General features: G+C 42.6%; 1 protein-coding gene across 2 annotated transcripts in view; it reads right to left on the reverse strand.

The window, feature by feature from the left end:
* Positions 1-26,170, reverse strand: part of bbs2 (Bardet-Biedl syndrome 2) — a 51,021-nt gene that overhangs the window by 6,576 nt on the left and 18,275 nt on the right. For both annotated transcript variants that reach the window (XM_056281947.1, XM_056281946.1), the window contains exons 8-15: positions 25,309-25,395; positions 24,309-24,444; positions 24,029-24,168; positions 21,303-21,432; positions 21,030-21,201; positions 3,686-3,815; positions 2,556-2,675; positions 1,383-1,520 (exon numbers count right to left, since the gene is read on the reverse strand). In XM_056281947.1, coding sequence (XP_056137922.1) covers positions 1,383-1,520; positions 2,556-2,675; positions 3,686-3,815; positions 21,030-21,201; positions 21,303-21,432; positions 24,029-24,168; positions 24,309-24,444; positions 25,309-25,395 — 1,053 coding nt within the window. The remainder of the gene's footprint in view (positions 1-1,382; positions 1,521-2,555; positions 2,676-3,685; positions 3,816-21,029; positions 21,202-21,302; positions 21,433-24,028; positions 24,169-24,308; positions 24,445-25,308; positions 25,396-26,170) is intronic.

Genomic DNA, 26,170 nt, shown 5'->3' on the forward strand with positions numbered 1-26,170 from the left:
GGGGAAAAGGTCCCTGAGAGAAGGTGCCAAGTGACTCTGCACTGTACATCAATATACATCATACAATGCAATGAAATGAAAAATGTTGTTATCGATATCGGCTGAAATGACCACTGAAGTTGGTTGTCAGCAAAAATGTCAATATTGTTCATCCTTAGTTTGGAGTTTATGAGGAAAGGAAGATGTAGTTATTGAACCAAGGAGATCAAGGAGCTTGATAGGCTCATTGTGGAAAGGGTCTCAACTAAAGGGTCAGACCCATTAGCCAAGGGCTAACGGGTCGGACCCTTTAGTTGAGCGGTTAGTCATGTCTCCCGCGGTGCGGGAGATACAGGTTCACGTCTCGGCTGCGGCGGTTCCTGCGGTTGCCCCCCCGAATTCGCTCCATTGGTGTCAGAAGTGGGATGGTGAGACCATGAGGTCATCGGAAGCGCGTGCGCCCAGAGGCGTGAGAGAGCTGATATGCTGAAGTGTGGGGCCACGCTTCCCGAAAGAGGGGGGTAGTAACGTGTCTACTTCTCCATGCACGTTACACTACCCCCCTCCTTTGGGAAGTGCATCCGCACGCATCCCACATCCGACACCAATGTAGCGAATTTGGGGGGCAACCGCAGGAACCGCCGCAGCCGAGACGCGAACCCGTATCTCCTGCACCGTGGGCGACAACGTTAACCAGTCGACTAAAGGGTCCGACCCGTTAGCCAAGGGCTACCGTGTCTACTTATCCATGCATGTTATAATATCACATCATATTATATCATAGATGCCTTGTGGGTGGGCGAAGGAAGTACCTGGTAATGGAGGAGTAAGTAAAGTTACTATTTAAGCTACGAGTAAAGCTAGTAATACATCCCCTGGTTATACACTGTGATGATGGAGTTGACAAAGAGAGAAATATAAGGGTACCTTTGTATCTAAGACTGCTATAGTGCATAATATAAATGTGATATCTGTCTTATTTACCCCGTCACCACACTATAAGAAAGGCAGGCCCACTATAAGAAAGGCAGGCAGACCCCTTCGAAGGGGTCTGAGCATCAGCAGAGATCCCACCCACCCCAACCATGGACTGTTCTCCCCCCTGCGCTCTGGGAGGTGCTACAGGAGCCTCAGAGCCCGCACTACCAGGCTCAAAAACAGCTTCTTTCCACAAGCTGTTGCCCACCTGAACCTTGCTACCCACTGAATGTCTGTAGATATTTTTTAAATATTTTGTACTCCAGCTCTTTTTTAACTTATTTTTAGCTTTTGGTCTTCATGTGTGTATATCTTATACGGTGTTTGCTGTGTTTGTCTGTGTCTGTCTTGCACTGTTTGGTGAAGCCACAGTCCTCATTTCATTTTTAACAACAATAAAATTGAATTGAATTGAATTGAATTACCTCTGTTAGGGTATTGCGTAGTTCTTCAAAGTAGCCTGGAAAGTTTGCCTCTACTGATAGGTCTTCTATGGCGAGGAAGGAGGCCAACGATTGCACCAAGTCCCCTGCTAGGTCAATGTCATCAGTGCTCAGAGTGATCTGCTTGGACAAAGCAGTAGTCAAAGTATTGTCTGATTTCAGGTCTTTTCACATTGCAACTGCCAAGAGACTGTTTTAAGTTTGTTATAATTAACACCACCTTACCAAAGGCTAGATAACAAATATAAGTTCTCATACCTATTTCAGCTGGTCAGATTTAATCCCACAAACATTTGCAATTATTCAAATGTATTAAAGAAACAACTAACCCAACAAAACTAGATATTTTGAAACATGCAAAATACTCACAAGAAGCCAAATGTCTTAGTACTGTCATCTGTAAGATGATGTCTTTAGGAATATCTATGCTAGTTAGATTTGTCTGCCGTGGACAATATATTACTGTGCAATGACAAAACAGGATCACCTTTTCTATTTCATTCTTGGATATTTTTATTATTATTATTATTATTATTTTTGATGATCCTGGTCACTGCTCCACCCCTTCTGTTGATCCGGGGAGGGCTGCAGACTACCACGTGTCTCCTCCGATACATGTGGAGTCGCCAGCCGCTTCTTTTCACCTGACAGTGAGGAGTTTCACCAGGGGGACGTAGCGCGTGGGAGGATCACGCTATTCCTCCCAGTTCCCCCTTCCCCCTGAACAGGTGCCCCGACCGATCAGAGGAGGCGCTAGTGCGGCGACCAGGACACATACCCATATCCGGCTTCCCACCCTCAGACACGGCCAATTGTGTCTGTTGGAGGTAACATGGGGATCCGAACTGGTGATCCCCGTGTTGGCAGGCAACAGAATAAACCGCTACGCTACCCAGATGCCCCTAGTAGGAAGTCTTACAACAAATGTTTAGAATGTTAGCTCCATTGTCAAAGTACAACTTAGCTGGTAAATCTAGCAAAAGACCCAAGTACCACTGACATGTTTTTGTTTTTTCCTTTGGGACTGGTTGTATGAACCACGAGACAACTGGATTTACATTGGGGTTGCACTGAGTTGCAGTATGTGAATGGTGGTGAAAATAAAACTAGCTTGCAGCCTGTACCCTAGAACAATGGCGGTTTGTGTGTGTGTACCTGTCCATTGCTAGCCATACTGATGGACAAAAGTCCTCCTCCCCTTAGTGAAGTAAAAGTGACATCAGGACTCTCTATCCCCGCTGGAAGCAGGAAATTCTGATTCAGCCACATCACCACCTGTACAGACACACACACACACACACACACACACACACACACACACACACACACACACACACACACACACACACACACACACACACACACACATGCACGCACACAAATGCAAACATACATTTGCCTATACTCAATATGACTGACGCACATGCTAAATAAAAATAAAATTCTCACCAGCAAAACAAGACTTAGGTGATTTGTACTACTTGCTGTGGCAGCTCAGTGATTCAGCCAAACAACACATATATTTTTCCCTGGGTCCAACAAAGTATTTTTAGGCAAAATATTGAATATGGAAGATAATTTTTGTCTAACTTTGCTGTTGATATAGATATTACTCAATAAATACCAATAGATATGAATCTGTTGGATTAATAAAGATGTAACGTAAGTATTCTTTCAGTGTTTGGATATGGACACGTTCTGTGATGCTTTGTTTTCTGATCACTAACCAATATCCATCCATCCATCAATCCATTATCCAAACCGCTTATCCTGCTCTCAGGGTCACGGGACACTGGAGCCTATCCCAGCAATCACTGGGCAGCAGGCGGGGAGACACCCTGGACAGGCCACCAGGCCATCACAGGGCCAACACACACACACACACACCCATTCATACCTACGGACAATTTAGTACAGCCAATTCACCTGACCTACACGTCTTTGGACTGTGGGAGGAACCCGGAGCCCCCGGAGGAAACCCATTTAGACACGGGGAGAACATACAAACTCCACACAGAGGATGACCCGGGACAACCCCCAAGGTTGGACTACCCTGGGTCTCAAACCCAGGACCTTCTTGCTGTGAGGTGATCGTGCTAACCACTGCGCCGACACTAACCAATGTTATTGTCTCCAATGCAAGGGGAAAGTCACTCACTATTCATTTTTTGCAATGACAAATTTAATGTTTACTTTTGACACTTTTATGGAAACATAGCCCGTTTGTTTATTTTTATTCTAACCATCCTTCTGCCTCCCAAGAAAAAGACACACCAAAGGCATACCCGCTGAGGTCTGTCATTAACGATGAAGGAGACTCTCCCGGTGGGTGGAGCAGCTGTGGGGTCAACTGCGTTGTCATACATGGCGAAACGTGGGAGCTGGCGAGTAATTTCAAACACATGGAACTGGGTACTGCAGATGGGGAAAAAAGAGAGAGTGAGATTTAGTTGAGGGGAGAAGAATCAGGAAAGAGAACAAATGATGCAAGAACTCCCCCCCCGACTATAATTTTATTAGCCCCAACACAACTGCCGCTAATAGTTCTAGTTTCAAGCTACAATTTGTGCCATGGTGTACAGACCAACCAGAATGAACATGGGTTTTAGTTTTCTGGTTTACTGACCGCAGTTGTGCCAAAATGGGACAAAATGTTATCCTTGGTGATTGTAATATTCATGTGTGCTGTCCTGATAAGCCTTCGGTTAAAGAACCTTGATGTAATCTCACCTCCACCTTGAACCCATCTGTCATTCCAAATACACACCTCACCACTATCACACTGCCCTCATACATATCCTGCACCACTCCTACATACTTCTCTGTCACTCCCGACTTCCTCATATGATACTACACCTCCTCCCTTGGTACCCTGTCATATGCTTCCTCTAAATCCACAGAAACAATGTAACTCCTTCTAGCCTTCTCTATACTTCTCCATCAACATTTTCAAAGCAAACATGGCATCTGCAGTGCTCTTTCAGGGCATGAAACCATACTGCTGCTCGCTGATCTTGTCAAGATGCTAAGAAACTGCTGTGCTAAATATCAGGGAACTGTTAAGAGTTGACATGATCTCTGGGCATCCGGGTAGTGTAGCGGTCTATTCTGTTGCCTGCCAACACGGAGATCGCCGATTCGAATCCCCGTGTTACCTCCAGCTTCGTCAGGCGTCTCTACACACACAATTGGCCGTGTCTGCAGGTGGGAATCCAGATATGGGTATGTGTCCTGGTCGCTGCACTACTGCCTCCTCTGTTCGGTCGGGGCGCCTGTTCAGGGGAGAGGGGGAACTGGGGGGAATAGCGTGATCCTCCCATGCTCTACATCCCCCTGGTGAAACTCCTCACTGTCTGGTGAAAAGAAGCGGCTGGTGTCTCCACATGTATCGGAGGAGGCATGTGGTAGTCTGCAGCCCTAGCCGGATCGGCAATGGGGGTGGGGCAGTGACCGGGACAGCTCGGATGAGTGGAGTAATTGGCCAGATATAATTGGGGGGGAAAAGGGAAAAAAAAAAGTTGACATGATCGCTCAAAAAAATCCAAAATCTGTCATAGACCTTGAGTCCTTTTTAACTCCAGTCATTAATCATTTTTATTGGAACAAAGGTTAGCCAGCTAATGTGTTTGTGTTCTTTTCAGACAGTATCATCTGGCAGTATACCGACACTTTCTGGAAGGCTCTACAAGGAGAGACTGGGGAGAGAAAATTGTTTAGTTTTACCAGCATATGTTGTCCAGTCAATCAGAGCTGGATTTGCCTCACCAGATGGGTGCTACTGGGGATTCAGAGACATATCTGATGCTCAAGATGAAGTGTAAAGGACTGTCAAGATGTCGACACGCAGGCTAGTGTGTGCAGTTGGGGTTTGAATTAGTACAGACTAAATTTGTTTTGCTTGGGATTCAACAAGATGTTTTATTTACTCATTTTAGATTTTTGTGAATAAAACTGTTTTGACAAAAGTCTTGATTACATCAAGTCATTTACCATGTAGTAAAGCTTAACATCGTATAATCAGGCTTATATACTCAAGTTTTTATCACGAGGTCAGTTCTCATCATGAAATATACTTACATAAATCAACATTTTCTATATAGGGAAAAATACATTGGCTCTTAAGTTTTCAGGAATACCAACTAAGTTTTAAACATTTCCACCTGGGTATATTTATATTGCATGTGCTGATCAAGTATTTTTGTATGTGTCTTGTATCAGATTGTAAGGCACTTTAGTATCCCAGAAATAAGGGAAATATGCAGGAAGTCCTAAAATACAGTGATTATGTACCGTTATTGGTAGTAATGTGACTTCAGAAAGAATAAGGTAACATCCTGGATACTGATATGGCAACCATATTAACACCTTTGACTACAAATGTTTGTTTCTGCGCACTGGTGGAGCAAACATCCGTTAGGTCAGATGGAACGATACTCACACACTGCAATCACAGCACAAGAGGGTAATGGGCAAACAAAGGCCGATTACAGTGTAAAGATATCCATAATATATCAGAGTATCCTCAGCATATCATCAGTTTCAGTATCATCACGGTCTTACTGGCTGACTGACAATGACTGTGGTTTTGATGGTTTACCTCCGAGATACTACTAGTAATATTAAGAGATACTGATATAATTGCCTCTGACCATCCTACATAGTAAACATAATTCAGCCACTTCTAGTTGCCATGTTATGAAAGGAAAATTACAAAGAACCAAATATGGCTTAACCTTTAAAAAGGGCATATTTTGAAATGACAACAAAAATCAATCAAACTTGTGAAAATATATGCTGTAGTTTCGGCATTCACATGGTCATTATTCAAAAGTGGCTTTTGAACTTGGCCGTTCCCTCTTGCGTTGGAGGTTTAGGTACTGGTGCAACGTTTGTCGGAAGAGCAGGCTGAGGCAACTGATGCTTTCAATTGCACTTTTGGGTTTCTTCAGTGCTCCAGCTCAAGTTTGACACGTTTCTCAATGAACTGAGTTGTGTGAGGCCTGTTTGGACTGTGGCTCACCTGAAATGGGAAAAGAAATGTTTAGTTGCAGGAACAGACAACTTAGAAAGCTTGAAATTGCCTTACTAGCTGACTGTGGCAACTACGGTAGAAAAATGATCATGACATGGCAATTGTTTTCAAATTAACCCTCTAAACATTTCCATGGAAATTGTCACCTGTAGAGAAATGTCAATTGACAGATGATTTTGACTTCAAAATGAAGGGAAAATTATACCCATCACTGTATCGAGTGACAGTCAACTACACCGAACAATCACTGTAAGGGCAAGAGATATGGTCATGTATGTAAATCCAAGAAATGACTTACTTTAGACATGAGGCCACAATAACTACACTAGATATGTTTAAAAGACTCTTAATGGGGCATCTGGGTGGCGTGGTGGTCTATTCCATTGCCCACCAACATGGGGATCACCGGTTCAAATCCCCATGTTACCTCTGGCTTAGTCGGGCGTCCCTACCGTCACAATTTGCCATGTCTGCAGGTGGGAAGCCAGATGTGGGTATGTGTCCTGGTCACTGCACTAGCCCCTCCTCTGGTCAGTCAGGGCGCCTGTTTGGTGGGGAGGGGGAACTGGGGGGAATAGCATGATCCTCCCACGTGCCACATACCCCTGGTGAAACTCCTCACTGTCAGTTGAAAAGAAGTGGCTGGCGACGCCACTGGTATCGGGGGGGCATGTGGTAGTCTGCAGCCCTCCCCGGATCGGCAGAGGGGGTGGAGCAGAGACCAGGACGGCTCGGGAGAGTGGGGTAATTGGCCAAGTGCAATTGGAAGAAAAAGGGGGCAACCCCCCCCCCAAAAAAAGACTCAATGTATATAATACAAAACACATCTGAATAAGTAATGGCTTGTTCCCTCTTCACTATGTCTTGTTGTGCTCAAACATGGCAAGATGAGTTTGCTCCTTTATTACCATGTAAGAAAAGGGCATTGTGAAATTGTTTTAAAAGGTTAAAAGTCTGGTTAAAAGTCTGTCTCAGGAAAATAGCCAATATGCTTGAACAAGCCCATCTGTTCAAAGTCCCTCTAAAGCCATTTGTCCGGGACCGAAGAGGGGAACTCCTTAAAGAGCAGGGTAACCAAATTGACAGATTTGCTTCAAAATGCTTTATAAATGTGGGAGACGTATTGCTGTTGACATGTTAAAATGTGTTGAACCATGTATAGAACTGATTTGCGGAGGTTTTTTTATGGTATTTTTCCCGTTTTCCTTTCTTGATTTTTTTGGCCGGCTTCCTTGGTGACGTCGCCGTCTTCCTTTCGGTGCCACGCCCCCAAAGTCTGAAACCAGTGGACGCTGCAGATTTTTATGCGTTTTTGAAGCGTTGTTTTATATACTTTACAACATTTTTAATCATACAGAATTGGCTGGGTGGTTACTGATGGGTTTTCCTGGGGTATGGGTATCCTAAAACACAGATTTGAGTTACCCGCCACTTTAAATGCCACAGAATCTTTTTCGAGCCACAATTACTTGCGTTCCTCAGTAGTCAGCTGAGGATGGAGACATTTGAACATTTGCCCATCCTCTGCCCACGTTTGTTTATCAAGTGCATGCTTCAGTTCATGTTTGAAATCTGGGTTATTGAATTTGTGTTGAACAGCAGAAAGAAATTTTCTGTTTTTTAAGCCCAGACTGTTCAAGCTAAATATATAGAATTGAGATATTACTGATTATTTTTACCTTTGTGTTGCCCTCGCAGATTCTACAGGTGAACCACATGTGGGTCACCATGGACCTATAAGGAAAACATTTTATAAAACATATTCAACAACTATAGTGTTATAAATACTTGTCTGATTGACAAAACATCCTCACTAACCTCGACCACTACCACTCATCAATGTCTTGCACCCCCCCCTTTGGCCAGAAACTTCTGGAAACATGTGATGAACACAAAAATTCCTTCAAAGAACATGGTGCAATGTTTTTCACCACAAACTACTACTCCTACTTTTGGCTGCTCCCGTCAGGGGTCGCCACAGCAGATCATCCTTTTCCATTTCCTCCTGTCTTCTGCATCTTCCTCGGTCACACCAGCCACCTGCATGTCCTCCCTCACCACATCCATAAACCTCCTCTTTGGCCTTCTTCTTTTCCTCTTCCCTGGCAGCTCCATATTCAGCATCCTTCTCCCAATATACCCAGCATCTCTCCTCCACACATGTCCAAGCCATCTCAATCTTGCCTCTCTTGCTTTGTCTCCAAATGGTCCAACTTGAGTTGTCCTTCTAATTGTTCCTAATCCTGTCCTTCTTCATCACTTCCAGTGAAAATCTTAGCATCTTCAGCTCTGCCACCTCCAGCTCCACCTTCTTTCCATTCGTCAGCGTCACTGTCTCCAAACCATATAACATAGCTGGTCTCACTACCATCTTGTAAACCTTCCCTTTAACTCTTGCTGGTACCCTTCTGTCACAAATCACTCCTGACACACTTCTCCACCCACTCCACCCTGCCTGCACTCTTTTCTTCACCTCTTTTCTGCACTCCCCATTACTTTGGACAATTGAACCCAAGTATTTAAACTCATATGCCTTTGTCACCTCCACTCCTTGCATCCTCACCATTCCACTGTCCTCCCTCTCATTCACACATATGTATTCCATCTTGCTCCTACTGATTTTCATTCCTCTTCCCTCCAGTGCATACCTCCACCTCTCCAGGCTCTCCTCAACCTGTTTTTCACCACAAACAACTCACTTATATGCAACACTTTGTAATTGCACAACACAATACAATAAGTATACAGCATTCAAACAGATGTAGAGATGATTTCCTGCCCATGTTCTGAAAGTACAACCCCATCTTTAATAAATAAGAAAACTAAGCTTCTGCATTTCCTTTGTGTCTTCCAACATGAATGTGTAACAGCAGAATTTGGCATTGAATCCCAGTGTGTCATATCTGCCACTGCTCAGAGGAAATGGCCGCTTACCATCTTCCTGTTCCAGAAATACTTGTGCTAAAAGTTCAGACCTCTGTTGATTATATAGGTCCTTGATTGCAGGATACAGGTAGGCCTTCTGAATCTCATGAAAGGTGGTGCCACTAAGCATCTAAAAGTTCATGGTCTTGCACCAGTCCTGTAGCTCTGAGTTGGTGTCCCCCTGAAAAAAAAAAGACAAGGTAAAAAGGAGGTTGACCTCTAGCATTACTCTACTTTTAGGTGGTGAGCACCACATAGCTGTGTGCCCTTTGAGGAAGTCCCACCTGACCTTCATCTGGGCCTCAACATAATGAACAGTCTTGGTATTGATTGGCTTGCCACATGTTTGGAACATCTTGAACAGGGACATCAGACTGGATTCATACACTAAAGCCTTTTTCCCATGCCAGTCTTTCGGGTGTATGCATTATTCCCATCCTCCTCTTCATATGATGATGATGTTGAGGTCAGTGTTGATTCTGGTTGATAACTCCCACAAAGTAGATCAAGGGGCTCAATACTACTAAAACTATTTTCAAGTTCACCATGCGAACTTGGACATGCTGCGGTCAAAAAAACAAAAAACAAAAACTGTCTTTTTTTAAACTATTATTTGAATTGCCAAATGGAGAACCATCAATTAATGTTATTTTTAAATGGTTAAGTCAACATTCTCTAAACATAGATAGTTTAACTAGGGATATTCTATATAAAATCTCTCTCTCACCCGTTTTCGGGTGGTGTGCGTCTTCCTCAAGGTCAGGACCTCTACCAGAGGCCTGGGAGTTTGAGGGTTCTGCGCAGTATCTTAGCTGTTCCTAGGACTGCACTCTTCTGGACAGAGACCTCAGATGTTGTTCCTGGAATCTGCTGGAGCCACTCTCTCAGTTTGTGCATCACAGGCCCTAGTGCTCCTATTACCACTGGGACTACTGTGGATTTCACCTTCCACATCCAATCTAGTTCTTCCTTCAGCCCTTGGTATTTCTCTAGCTTCTCATGGTCTTTCTCCCTGATGTTGCTATTGCTTGGGATTGCTACATCGATCACTACTGCTGTCTTCTGTTCCTTGTTGTCCACCAATGTCTGGTTGGTTAAACAGCAACTGCTTGTCAGTCTGGAACTTGAATCCCACAGGATCTTAGCTCTGCCATTCTCAACCACCTTTGGCGGTGTCTCCCATTTGTACTTGGGGACTTCCAGTCTGTATTCAGTACAGATGTTCCTGTGCACTATCACAGCCACTTGGTTATGCCTTTCAGTGTACGCTTTCCCAGCTAGCAATTTATACCCTGCTACAGTAATAATGGTAATATTGTGGTTGAGTCAAAAAGCTGAGATCTGCCTCTGCGCTCCCCCAGCAAAGAGCCACCGACAGTCGGAGCGACTGCTTCCCCCGGTTGCTACAGTATTTTGCTAAAGGAATGACACAGTTCTGAACCCCATAGTCAAAATCATCCCGAACTGGTGTTGTTTGTTTGCATTGAATTTGTGCCCATTTGTGCAATTACATGTGCTCTCTGAAGAAATATGAAGTTTTTTTTCGGCTGACCACAATTAACATAATCCACTTAAATTATTAAATAATCATTTGAAATGGTATATTGGTTTTTTTTCCATGTCATGTTTATTTTAAGTGATAACAGCAAATATAACATTTCCTCAGGGAAACAGAAAACTGAGGGTTAATGATGTGGTAACCTCACAGCAACAGCAGTAAAAATAAAAAATTTTTAAAAAAATCAATGTAGAAAAATAGCTAGAAAATCGTCCCCCAACAAAAGGCTTCAGAAAAAATTATGCAGTGTCCTTGTTTCAGGACCCTTCAACGTGTTCATCAGGAATAGAATATAGCCTGTTTGTTCAAAACTATCTACAAAAGTTTCCTGTTGTGCAAGTCAGATTATGATTAGGGCCTTTAACCTTCCTTTGTGAAAAACACAGCATGGGGTTTTATTTTTGTTTTATCAGAGGCTGTTGTGACCTGACAAGAAAGGTCCTCATATTTCTGCCAGATCAAGGAGGCTCTTCTGCAGTAGCCCACATAGTGACCAAGGGCATCCCTCGATGGCCCTGATATGAATGCAATAATACCTCGAAGTGTGAATGATTCTTTGTTTAGTTGCATGTTGACTGGAAATTCAGACAGTGTCCTGCCCAGATTAATGTCCACACTTGCTTCTATGCACAATAGTTGTCCAGTAGTGTAGCTGTGTGTGACTGAGCCATGGCAGAGCAATTTCACTGATGAAGGGTCCCATTTCAAGCTATCTGGGCCCTCATCAGGTAACTTCAATGGCCTCAAACATGTGGATGGATTGAGTAGTAGTCCATCTTCCAGTGCAGCTTGCAGCTGACCCATTCCTCCTGCTTGTAAATTGTTAACATTGACAGGGAGCAGAGGGATTTCCCTTGACTGTCATATGCTTTGGCAACAGTGTGGGGAGGAGCACTGCCTCTTACTCGTCACACTAGCAACTTGCTTCATAGTTGTAGTGATGATGTGAGCTATGTTACGTTCTGCATTCACTTGATTAACACCTGACTTCAGCTGTACGGATTCAAACGTATCAGACAGTATTTTTGCCCTCTGTGCATAAACATCCTGTTGCACTCCCTTTGTGACAATGTTTTTTTTTTTTAACCAAGTGAACCAGTTCAATCATCATGGAGTAGCTGATTTGGGTGTGTCCACGTTTTTTTCTGAGGGAGGTGCTATACACTGGCCATTAACATCTTCCCTAGCAAATAAGATGATTTTCACGATATCATCTTTATAACAAGCTGGCTTTCTTGGCATCTGATCAAAATAAGAAAAATGTGTTAATTACTCAATAAATTAAAAATTATTTAATGTAATGAGCCTGAACCCCCTGCTAACAGAGCATGCTCTAACCACAAAGCTATGTGTAAGCTTAAATGTACGTTGTATGTCCTGTGTTGTCCTGTGCAGACAGGCAAAATTCTTTGATTCAATTTCTAGAGCCGATGCAGTCATTCTCTTTAATAAAGCCATTCTGATTAATTCATTAGCCATTCAGCATAGACACACAAAAGCAAGTGACAATTTCATTTTCTTTTTAAATTTATTTCTGATTTCTCCCAATTTAGTGGCCAATCGCTCCCTATTTTAGTTCAAACACCCACCCTCATACTGCATGCGTTCGCCAGCTGCATCTCTCCGGCCAGCAGTCTCGAAGGAGACGCCTCGCCACTTTCGTGACAAGGCGAATTCAGGCCGAACCACTGCTTTTTTCGACACACACAGAGACGCATTCATGCGACAAACACAAGCCGACTCCGCCCCCTCCCGAAGACAGTGTTGCCAATTATTGCTGCTTCATCAAGTCCGGCCATAGTCGGATCTGACAAGACCGAGGCGCGAACCCTGGTCCCCAGTGGGCAACTGCATCAACACAAAGCTGATGCTTAGACCGCTACACCACCGCGGACTTTGTGACAATTTCATTTTCATTGCAATCAGTCTTGCTAATCACGTGAATAGTGCCTGATTTCTTTATTATTTTAAGTTTGGAATATAGGTAAGCTTTTGTTCCCCAGGATCTACTGGAGACCTGAACACAGAAAGTCTAGATATACCTTTTAATCTTTATTTCTGTTGGCAGCACATTGGCCTTGACAAAACGGCTTCCTGATGCCCAAAATGTAACACCAAACTGCTGTTCAGTGATTTCATATAATTTCTACATGTTGTTATTCCTGAGTCCTGGCTGAGAGAGTTGGGGCAGTAACGCCTAATAAGTTACGAGTCTGTAGCGACCGGGGGAGGTGGTCACTCCGACTGTAGGCGGCCCCGTGCTGAGGGAGTGAAGGGGCAGATCTCTGCCTCTCCACTCATTCTTCCACACCGGCTTGCCACAAAAATGTTTTATTTCTGAAATACTAAAAGAGCACAAAAGTTTCTTTTAATGGCACAAACAGGCACAAACCAAGCACAAACAAACGAGACCCATTTTGAACAATTTGGACGATAATGGGGTGCAAGGTGATGTCACAGCCTATAAAATATGCTTAATATCACAAAAACCATTACAGCACAACAATAGTTTTTGCGGCACAAATCAGCAGAAATGCTGCACTAATGAATGATAATATTTGTATTCATGTTCTGATTACATGAAGTGCCGACTTCACAAAGGTCCTACTAACTATCTTTGGGGCTTGCTGTCAGCATCCTTCACATTAATCTTCATTCTCTGGTGCACACTTACCACTGTCATGTTCTCGTTTTTCTCAGTACTCTTTTTTGGCTAAACCAGCTAGTGGGCCAGCCCTAAAAATACGAATGTCCCTGACTGACTGACTGACTAACTGACTGACTGACGAAGCAACCACATTAAAATGACTGACTGAGTGACCATGTTTCGAGTAACTGACTGAGTGATCAAGTTACATGATTGGGCCGCTGGATCAGGTGACCAACGTCACTGAACTTACACGATTGCTCGGCTGACCACCGAGAGGCATGAGGGAACAGCGCACAGTTAAACCACCCAAATAATAATCACTCTGACAAAACAATCACTGGCGAATTCACAAAAGGATTGTGCAGCTTTTGCCGCTGCTAAACCTGCACAAATGAGACAAAAAGAACCATGAAGTAAATCTCAAAGCACCCGCAAACGGTGAACTGCACCCCTAACTGTGCTACCAAGCAAATAGAATTTCGATCCTCTGGTGCTATATGCACGTATTTAAATGAGGTAATATGCATAGACTTGACACAAAATTGGCCCCTCTCTATACAAATTAGGCTCACTGCAAAAAAAGTCCAGTTCCCAAACACACGCGCTAATAGTCATGCACAGTTAGAGTGAAAATTATCAGTGTCTTCAGAGAGTTGGTGGTAACTGATGCCAGACTTTCCAGTGATCATGGCAGCAGTGATTATAGCCAGGTGAAGGCATCGTCATGCGAGGCGTGCTCTTGAGTGGATATTTCGAAGGACTATATCACTTGTGAAATAATTTGCAGGTACATGCTGCCAGGTTAAACAATTCTTGCTATATTTGATGACATCAAGGATGACATTGAATCTACCTACTGTGTTCTTAGCGCAAAGCCACCATTTTTTCACTTTGCCACATGGATAATTGCAATCAGATGGAAAACAAACACAAATTACGCTCGGCTGCAAAACTTTAGGGGCATGTTTGCGCTGTAATGTCATTCACGCAATATCTTTAGTAAATCGGACCTTGAGATGGGGCAGATAGTGCTTGCAAGTGATGCGCAATTCATAGTGCCATCAGTGGCTGCAGCTCATTCTTTGTGAATTCGCCTGTCAATACAGAGTGAGTCTTAGAAAAACAAGAGACGTTCGCAGATAGCAACAGATGAAAGAGGAGGGGGAGTTAAATAATTAGAATAGGTATACTTTAAGTTAAATTAAGTTCTCTTTCAAATCAAACATCCCAAGATGAGTGGAAAGTGGAAAGTATTGTTCTTGTACCTGCATTTATAACATCTTTTTTTTTACTCAAACATAGCTTAACTATGTCATGTAATATGCTATTTCAGTACACTTTAACAACAAAAATTACTGTGACCAGTACAAAAAAAATTACAGATGAACATTTAATATCCAGGGATTCCTGTTATAGACACTACCACTGACTAGCCCTGTAACAAATTGGACACAATTTCGAACATTGACCATACATGGTCTAGCCATATACTAGGTTTTGACCTAGTCTTTTTCTTCTTTCACTACCAGATCGATAACGCCTCTTCATTTTGTTTTTGCACATATAGAGAGGCTTCAAAACAAATTTACGCAAGTCAGGGGCCCCAGTATGGGGCCACTTTTGGCAAGTTTGAGGGCTGAGTTTGTTGCAATTTTGAGCCGTTGCTGTCATTGCTGTGCAGTCAAGTCAGTCAGCCTGTGGTGGCCCTCTAGATTCTTGGGGGTCCCAAGAAATTGCCTGCCTTGTCTGTCCATAGGTTCCACCTCTGGGGTTGAGCAGAAGAGCTCACTGGTTGTTTTTCACTCTTCGTCCCCACTGTGACTACAATGGCAATAGTAGCAGGGGCCACTGTAGCAGTGGATGCCACCATGACTGTATGTGGAGCCTAGCATGAAAAGGAGCACACCGGTTTGCATTTCCTAAATGTCTACTTGGCTAATTTTGACTGCAATTTTAGCCAATTTTATATAGTAAATGACTCAATTCAGAGAAGTAAAACAACAAATCTAACTTGTTTCTTACCTTTTTACTTGTTGCATGTGGGGGTTGAACAGAAGACCCTGGTCATTCATCAGCCCTTGTTTCCAAATTGAGGGAAGGAATCTCCTTTTGATGAAGGAACCAAATGATGTTCAAAGTCCTCTCTATTGAAATGTAAGCTGCACACTCCAAGAATTTTTCAGACCATCCACCGATGTGTTTTCGTCATTTTTTGTGATGTTTATGGCTCAGTGCCACCGTTTGCAACGCTCAACATCTTTCATCGGAAAATGGTAACAGCTGACACCAACGTATCCTTTCCTTCTTTGGTCCTTACACCCCAGTACAACACAAGTGGACACCATGGTAACCATATTATTCCACCAATGCTCGAATGAAACCAATGAACAAACATGCTGCAAAAAGAATTGGCAGTGTTTACTCAATCGCTCTACTCTTCCTGTAGCAGCTGTTGTTCCCAAGATGACCTCAGAAGGGAGAAGTGTAACATATGATGATTTTTGTAGGATTTTCAACTGAAGGGCTGTAGGGAACACCACAGCCTATTTTTTCAAATTTCTCCTGTCATTATGCACCAGTTTCAAAAATAATTGCACCCTTCCATTACCAAGAATGCCATTTTTGATTAGATATGGCTTTTTCAAGTGGTGAAAGGCCTCTTTCACCATTTTCTATCTAAAATGTTGAAAGTGTGGAGAGAAGAAAAGCTCCAGCACGAGGCGTGGTGAGTACCACTGGACACAACAAGACACAAACAAACAGCACTGAAGACACATGCACTTCTCTCAGCTCGTGCCCTCTGAGTAACATTGCCAGGTGCCAGACACCGAGTGCAATCTGAATTAGTCCACATGCTCAGAGGTAGTAAGGTGTTGCTTTTCTATGACTCTTGTGGACTGAGTGCTTTTGGTCTGTGCATTTAGTTGTGCTTTATTTTTAACATTCAGCCTTAGTAAGTAGCACTCATTTCCTAATTTAAAGAGCTACACACAATTCAATTCAATGAATCAACAGTATGGTGGTAATGTGTCACAGGGAACTCTGGTGTGCTATATTACTGCCGCGTGAACTTTGGTGTGCTATATTAGTGCCGTGCCGTATTCAACTTTAAATTTTTTGTACTTGTGTGTGTGTATGACTGTGTGACAACCCATTTATTAATTGTCTTGTGGGTGGGGGTGTTACGATTGTATGTGTTCCCTGTGCTGTTTGTCCCTTTTCGTCTCCTGTCCTCTCTAGCTCTGCCCAGTTGTGCTACATTTGATTGTCCAATGAGGTGCATCTGGCCTGGGAATGAAGTGCTTAAGCGCTCCCGTGCCAGCGTCAGAAGAGAGTGGCTTCTGATTTGGGGAACTGCTTGTCTTGCTGCCTCTCAGCCTGGGAATTTGTGTTGCTGTTGTGTTTTGACTTTTTGGTAGTCGTGATTTAGCGTCTTGGTTGTTTGTATGTCTTTATGTTAATAAATCCCATGGATTTGGTTGTTTTAAAGGTGTTTGTGCTTTGGTTGATTTGGGTCAGAGATGGGAGTGTTGTTTGCCTCTTAGGGACACCTAGGGGTGGGGTTCAACAATAAGGGGTGTCTCATTGTTTACAAATCCTGACTTCAAGAGGTTGTTTTACCATTTGGAAAAGTGTAAATAACCACTGAAGGGGACATGCTGGCATTTTCTCAATGTGATGATCAGGGAAAGTAATTTTTTTTTCTTTTTCAGTCTTTTATTTGTGATGTTTATGTGTGAGTGTTTGATTAAACCTATGCCTATAAGTCAGTCCAGTTACAGTCTCGAGTGTTTCCTAAAGCCAAAAGTTGTGACTTTCTCAAATCATGTTTTTCATTTCATTGTCTTTGTAAAGGTAGTGACTCATCATGTCTCTCAGATTGACAAAAAAAAAGGCCAAGGGTGTCCGGGTGGCATAGCAGTCTATTTTGTTGCCTGCCAACACAGGGATCTGCAGTTTGAATCCCCATGTTACCTCCGGCTTGGTCAGGCATCCCTACAGACACAATTGGCCGTGTCTACAGGTGGGAATCCGGATGTGGGTGTCCCGGTCACTGCACTAGCGCCTCCTCTGGTCAGTCGGGGTGCCTGTTCGGGGGGGGGCTGGGGGTAATAGTGTGATCCCCCCATGTGCTACATCCCCCTGGTGAGACTCCTAATTGTCAGGTGAAAAGAAGCGGCTGGCGACTCCACATGTATTGGAGAAGCATGTGGTAGTCTGCAGCCCTCTCCAGATCAGCAGAAGGGGTGGAGCAGAGATTGGGATGGCTCGAAAAAGTGGGGTAATTCACCGGTTATAATTGAGGAGCATCTTGCTTAGCAGCTTCTGCTAAGCAAGATGATGCCGCACCAGTTTGGTAGAAACATTTTTTAAGGCTGTAAATACTTGCAAAATGAAAAGTAATATGGTGACCACCCTGCGCATTAAGAGGGTTTATGACCCGTTATTAACAGTTCACGTTTGGAATTGAGACGAATTAAGATGTTAATGCTGTATTTAACAGTTAATCACAGTATTCATATTGTGAGACTAGAACAATGAGAAATTGTTTAAATCATACCTGGAGGATAGAAGTTTCACTGTCAGGATTGGTAACGCCTCATCCTCCTCTGTATCATTTACATGTGGGAACCCCCAAGTGTCCATTCTTGCTCCTATTCTCTTCTCACTGTACATGCACCCCCTGGGTTCACTCCCAAGGTTAGTGAAGTATGGTATTCTCTTTCCACTGTTATGCTGATGATACCCAGCTCTATCTTCCACTTAAATGTACTGGTACACATTCATTACAGCCTATGTTGGAATGTCTTGCAGACATTAATGGCTGGATGTCAAAGAATTTCCTTGTTCTAAATAAAAGCAAAAGAGGGGTTGTTTTATTTGGCCCCGACTCAATCAGCAAATTCTCTGGCAACCTTGGCCTGCTGTCAACCTTAAGCAAAAAATCTTGGGGTGATTTTTGATTCGCTTTTAAGTTTGAAAGACAAACTCGGTGGTCAAAGGTTGTTTCCCAATTGCATCAACAGCAAAATCTTTCCTCTTTTTTCAAGATTTTGAAAAGGCAATCTATGCCTTTATAACATCATGCCTTGACTACTGTAACTTTCTGTACATTCGTCTCAGTCAGTTATCCCTCTCTCGTTTGCAGTAAGTGCAGAATGCTGCTACTAATCTTTTAACTGAAATACAAATTGTATCACATTTCCCCCATACTTACCTCCCTTTACTGGCTTCCTGTTAGTTTTAAAATAGATTTTAAGGTTTCATTGTTTTTAAAGCACTTAATGGATTTGGAACGCTCCTACATCTCAGACCTGCCTATTCTCACTCAAGGTCACTTAGGTCCTAGGAAAGAATGCTCCTGGCACATTCTACAGGCTTGGTTAAAATTCGGTGACTATGTCTTCTCAGTGGCTGTCCTTAAGCTGTGGAATAGTCTACCCCTCCACATCAGGTCTGCCCCTTCCATAGAGTCTTGTAAATCACAGCTTAAAGCTGATCTTTTCTCCCTGGCTTTGTTTGCAATTGAGATCTGTTTTTACCTTATCTTAGCAGTGGGTCACTAATGACCTACTGCTGACTGCAGACAGAGGTGACGGCTCGATTTTAGTTCTTTTAGACTTAAGTGCTGCTTTTGATACAGTCAGTCACAGCATCCTCTTACATCGTATAGAGACTTGAGTTGGCATCAAGGGCTTGGCTCTTAGTTTATTACGCTTTTACCTCACCAACAGAACTTTTTCTGTTGTTCTGGGTAACTCTACTTCCTCAATGGCTCAGTTGAGTTGTGGTGTCCCTCAAGGCTCAGTTTTTGGCCCCTTCTCTTTTCTATATACATATTGCCCCTTGGCCAGGTCATTCAAAATCATGATGTCTTACCATTTTTATGCTGATGACAGTTACACATGACACTAAAACCCATAGATCCTAGCACCCTAAGAAATGTCACAACTTGGCTATCTGAGATTAAATCCTTGATATCTGAATTTTTTTCCCAAAGTTAATGATAAGTCAGGTCATTCTGTTCGGTCCTGAAAGTTCCATCAGCCCTTTTGTTACTAATCTTGGTGATCTGTCAGGTAGTCTTAAGCAGGCTGCTAGGAATCTTTGATGCTAACCTAGGTTTTGATAATCAAATCAAACGTTGTTCAGTCATACTTTCTCCAGTTCAAGCTAATCTCCAAAATTAAGTAATTCTTATCAATTGCTGATCTGCAAAAAGTTGTACATGCTTTTATCTATTCTTGGCTTGACTATTGTTACACATTTTACTCTGGTATCAGCAAGGGCTCCCTCCACCATCTGTAGTTGGTAAAAAACACTGCTGCTTGACTCATACCGGGGCAAAGAGGTATGACCATATCACTCTTGTTCTTGCCTCCCTATGTATTGCTCACTTTTAAGGCCTTTAAACAGTCTTGTTCCTAAATACATTTAGGATTTACTGACCTGGTATAAGCCCTCTCGACCATTAAGATCCACAGATGGAGCTTTGCTGGTTATTCCTAGATCTCAGTTTGTCACAAAGGGTGATCGGGCTTTTGCCATTAGAGCCCCCACACTATGGAACTCTCTTCCTGTTGAACTAAGACTAACCAAATCTCTAGTTTCTTTTAAATCTCATCTTAAAACTTTTATTTTTTTGTGAAAGCTTTTACAAATGTTCAATATTTGATTTAATTATACTGTTTTTATTTTTACTCTTATTTGGTCTACTTATTTTTGCCTTGTCTGGTTTTATTTATTTGTGAAACACTTTGTAACTTCTTTTTTGTTTTTAGAAAAGTGCTATATAAATAAAGTTATTATCATTAACATTATTATTATTATTATTATCATTATTATCTTGCTAGTGGTGGTTTTGAATTGACTTGTTTGTAGTGGTGTCTAGTATTGTCTTATTTTCTTTTACTGATTCAGTTTATATCTTATAAATTTTGTGAATTCTTTTTATGAGTTTTTCTAAGCAATGTTTGGAAAGCACTTTAGTCAACACGGGTTGTTTTTATAAGTGCTATATGAATAAAGTGACTCGACTTGACTGCATGTTCTGCTCTTTGACACATTGTTAAGCTCTCACCTGGGTATGGTGACCTTCTTTAAAGGTATGTCCCTGACTTGTCTTCCTCTATGTTCGTGCAAAGATCATATATCTATTGAAGACAGGAGTGAACTCTCTGCCTCTAAAAGATTTGCTGCCAGATGTCTCCAGTTTGTTTTGTTTTCCTTTCCTTGTATTATCTCCTGTTCGTGTATGAAATCTCACTTTGTCCTTGGTCTATGGAGGCCACTCTCACAGACAACATTCTGTGTGGTTAGTGATTTCCTTGCAAGTATTAAAGCATGCTTGGTTTTATACTATAAGTGCTACTTATGTGAATTTCTTTGATCACAATTTTTTTCAACAGCAGGTAATGGCAGATATGGCATAACAAGCTCATAAAACATACACACACTCCTCACCTAGTTTTCCCTCCAACAAAGGCCTTGATGTGCAGGTCTACTGGTATATCTTTGGGGGGTACAATGGGAACTTGTACACAGCCAGATAGGTTTTGGGCACTGGGGTGGACAACATGACTTTCGCCCTCAAAGATCCCCTCTGCGAAGATCAAAACTACACGGATGATAGTTTCTGGAGAAAAGAGATGAGAGGTTAAGAGAGTTGTTATTTTTTAATATTTAGAAGCGAGTGCTTGACATTAGGCAAAATTCTCTGTTGCTTGGTACCATTACCGTTTGGCGTGGAGATGCTGAGTTCTATATGAGCCTTCATAAACTCTGTAGCAGGTCTGACTGATAGGGCTGTCTGAAGCTGAGTGTTGGCTGGTATCATACCCATCCCACTATCAGTCTCTGACACACCCTGAAACAACGAGACAGCATTTGTGAGTGTGTGCATGCGTGTGTGCGTGTGTGTATCTATGTGTGTATGTCACCTGTGGATTTGTGATTGTGATTGCACAATGGACAGGTGGTGGGAGGGTATGTCTGTGTTTTCTTCCTCTCCATTAATTAGGTTATAAAGAGCAGGTGCGCTGCGGAACATATATACCAGGAGACGTGAGCTTGCGGATGTCAAACAATCGGGGAAGAGAGACACCACATCAGTCTGCACTACACAACCAGCCCAGAGAGGAGACACAACGCTTGCTACGGTGTGCATAAGTGATGTTCAAACCTAAACCGAAATATGTCTGGCTTGTGTGGGTTGCCTGGTATGTTGACTATTAGACTCACACAGTGTTTTGTGTCCCCCAGCGGCTGGCCGAACTGCGAAGTGTTGGGTCCGGTGCGAGATGGAGCAAGGGAGGAGGTCCTGGATTGGAAACGGCCTAAACTAGCGTGGGAGATGTGATGGTGACCTGCCCTGCTCAGGGGAGAGAGAGCTCACACCTGCCACAGCTGCCGTAAAGGGACGGTTGACCCATACTGCAACTTTGTGTGAGTGCGACTCCCCCTGCAGTCGAATCTGTGGTTAATTTCTCTCTCTTTCCTCCCCCGCTGTGAAGCGGCTTGCCTCGATCTCCCACGAGTGGCTATGCCTGCCAATTCTGGAAAACTACTCGGGTGGATCGGTTGCTCTCCAGTTATCTTTTATGTTGGGCACGGACCCCCAGCCGAAACGGATTATTTTTCTTTATTCTTGTGTTATATGTTTTATTTGCCACCGCCATTAACCATCAAACAGCAACTCCTGCCCTTCCCCCAGCTCGTAACGCATTTGATGAATAATTACTCGGCCCCTGTGGCCCAAGTCCTGGACCATTTCACTGTGCACATAATCGGAGCTATATTGCCCAGCCAGGGATTGATAGTAGTAACTAGCCCATTCAGTTGTTCTTCAATACGTTGGAGTTTGCAGTGTTTAATTACTAGAATAGCTGTGTGCTATTTGACCTTTTCTATAAGTGTATACCCACATTGAGTGGTTCTACCTAGTACAGGATCTGCAAAGTGTCTTGCAAAGAATGCAAGAAAACAAGAGCCAACTGGTCACATTTCAGATTTCTCACAATGAAGTGTTAACTTTGTGACATGGGGTTACAGTGCAGCCACAGCACTGAAGTGATGCTAAACCATGTCAATCAGAATCAGAATACTTTATTCATCCCCGAGGGGAAATTGGGTAAAGTGAGACATCTGGCTGTAACTGTGACGGATGACAGCTAGCACCAATCCAGTCGGAGCTAGATGATGGCAGTCATGCTGTCAACTCAAGTACAAAATCTTGTCTTAGCCTTCTATTGAAGAAAATTTGTTTTTCCCTCTTGCCTAAATTGGCTAAATACTGTGCTTTGTGTTACATTACTGGGGTAACATAACACAAAGCACAGTATTTAGCCAATATAAATACTGTGCTTTGTGTCGGCTTTATTGTCATGCTTGGACCTTTAGAAGTGAGCTAGGCTACATCGTCTGGATGTGCGTGGGTAGAAATCACTTCACACGACATGGCATCTTCTGTTTATGAAGTCTACTGAACTTCAGCAGTTGAGTACAGAACATACAGCCATTTATGTCAGTGATACCAGTTATGCTGGGTTGCGGACTCTAGCTCACGCACAGAACAGCAAGCTAGCTAGCACTGTCCATGCGATGAGCCATGAGCACCTTTAAACCATAACTACCTACTACTGTAGACTCTTCTTATGCTTCCCATGCATGATCATGCCACACTCACTGACCAATCAACATGCTAACTTTAGCAACAAAGTTTTGGGGGTGGGGGCCGGGCAAACTTATCTATTGTGAACCGCCTTACAATATTATCTACTTTTGTGTGTAGTTTCATTTTACAAAAATTCTGCAAAGCCAGAACCTTATTAAGCCTGCAGGCTAAGCTAACTGCTAGCCCATGTAGACCGGCTGTTCCGACAGTCATCCTGGCTGGCGTTCGTTCTCCTGGACAGTGATTTTTTTTTTTGTTAGTTTAGATATGTGTGTTAGTTTAGATATATGTGCTAGTTTGGATATATGTGTTCTTGTAGTTCTTGTAGTTTTGGGGTATGTGTTTTTGTCTTTGTGTTGCACTGCTGAGGGCAACGATGTTTCGTTTCATTTCATGTGTGCAAGTACATGAAATGACAAAGTGTTCCTGATTCTGATTCTGATCTGGCACTTTTCCTCAATTAGCTCCCTGTAATCATTTTTTTAACCCCCCTCTCCCCTCCTCAGTAGTTTAAATGGTTAAATGAATTTTTTCATTGTTTTAATATTCTACAATTTTATGAGTTTTGCCCATCACTAACAGGGATAAACATGGATTGAAAATTTGCGACCAAAGAAGTAAAGGGAATTAGACATACCAAAAGGAGAGAAAATTATAAGAGAAAACATCCGATTTTAGACCAGGTGCTGGATGAAGTTAGATTTAAAACACAAAATTATATCAGCTAATAATTGATGGCCTTTGAATCTATATTTTTGATATGTTTTTTTATGCTGTGAAACGTGAGTACCTTTGTTTTCTCTTCATAGTTGCGTAGCTCAAGCAGTAGATTCTGTCTGCGCTGGCTGAGCTCTCTGATGAGATCCTGCTCCACACTAGAGTCCATCAGATTACCTTTTAGTTCTGTACTGGCTGGCAGGTAACCACGCACTGCAACACACATACATAACAAACATAACTTTAAGAGCCTGTTCATTGTTCAAGCATACATCAACATGCATGAATTCTACACACAGGACAAATATGCATAAACGTGTGTGCAAACACACACACATGAAAAACAAACTTACCCTCTCCCTCTACAGAGGTACAGATGAGTTGTATCTGTCCATCCATCCTGTAATCTCCTTCCACCACTCCAGCCACTGAGGAGGAGAAGTTGTCTTTAAAGACAACCTCACCTGTCCGATCGCTGCGAGCGTCAATCTGAAACAAATCAGGAAAGTGAACAAAGGATAATTTGACAGGAACTTGACAGGAAACAGCCAGAGAGAAAAGAACAACTGGAATGTTCTACCCAAAAAGACCCAAAGAAATGAATTCTCTGAAAAATAAAATACAAGACCGTTTCCAGCATCTCTCTATCAAAAAACAAACAAACATACAAAAGAACAAAAGAGTGGCCCATAAGTCACCGGGCACCTTCATTTCTACAAACAGGACAGTAGAAACCTCCCATCAGTAAAAAAATATGACAAAAATCACAAGAAAGTCCACTGACAATCACTTTTAGTCAACAATCACAATGAAACTCAAAAACTACATAAATTTGAGTGATTTGATTTCAGATTTCATCCTTGAATTATTTTCATGTGACATTGCTTTTTATTGGGCAACATAAAAGTTCAAAGTTGGACAGTTTCTTTAAAGGTTATATTACTTTTCTGACTCAACAGGGTCAAACTCTCCTGTACAAAAAGGTTGAGGTTGAATTACGGAGCAGTCGGTTTGAATTTAAGAAATGGGACTAAAAACTCATCTCCTGCCACATCCTATTATTATTTGATCAATTAATTTAGTTTAATTTAATAAATTAATTCATCAAATGAGATTGTAAAGCAAGATAGGGTGCTATAGGCTGGAGTGGTAGAGCTGAACTGATTTACTGGAACTGAAAAATGCTGTGTATAAAAAAAAAGAAGCAAAGCTATCGATTAAAAAGAAACTAGATGCCAGATCAGTCTACAGAGCCCCAGAGAAGCAATGAAGAGTTGGATTGGTCTAACTGGTAAGCGGGATCTTACTCACTTTAAAAAGAAGAAAAAAAAAACCACAATATTTTGTGCTGACCTTTCCATTGGACCAACCAGTGATGAGCTCCACAACTCCATCAGCATTCAGGTCAAAGGCGTGGATACTCATTGCGTGATTCTTTGACTGGATGGAAGAGAGAAAAATTCTATTTAAAATATTTGACCTGCATGACAATCATGCAACTCTTTCAAGGCATGGATGCTTATAAATTGGTCCAAACATCTCATATGGTAGAGTAGAGGGCAAACCTAATGGCCTGCTTGTGAGAAGACTGAGGTTCGGGAACTGATAACATTATACATTCTCATGGGAGATCAGAGTGAGAGTGTTAAGGGTTTTTTTGTTTTTTTAAATAAATTTATTTCTGATTTTTCCCTTTTTCTCCCAATTTAGTGGCCAATCGATCCCTATTTTAGTTCAACCACCCACCCTCATACTGCATGTGTTCGCCAACTGCATCTCTCTGGCTGGCAGTCTCAAAGGAGACGCCTCGCCACTTTCGTGACAAGGCGAATCCAGGCCGAACCACTGCTTTTTTCCAACACACACAGAGACGCATTCATGTGACGAACACAAGCCGACTCCGCCCCCTCCCGAAGACAGCATTGTCAATTATTGCTGCTTCGTCAAGTCCGGCCATAGTCGGATCTGACAAGACCGGGGCACGAACCCCGGTCCTCAGTGGGCAACTGCATCAACACAAAGCCGAAGCTTAGACCGCTACACCACCGCGGACCCAGAGTTTTTATTGAGAAATACATGAACACACACCAAGAAAATAAAATTAAAATCCTTGAACGTTTGCTCCGGACCATAAAAATTTTTGATATCACAGTTGTCATAAAAATAATCCAAGTCATGGCGCTGTTGACCCTTTGGTGTTCCCTATCTGGTAAAC

This window comes from Lampris incognitus, chromosome 6 (assembly GCF_029633865.1).
Source record: "Lampris incognitus isolate fLamInc1 chromosome 6, fLamInc1.hap2, whole genome shotgun sequence".
In the NCBI taxonomy this organism is placed as follows: Eukaryota; Metazoa; Chordata; class Actinopteri; order Lampriformes; family Lampridae; genus Lampris; species Lampris incognitus.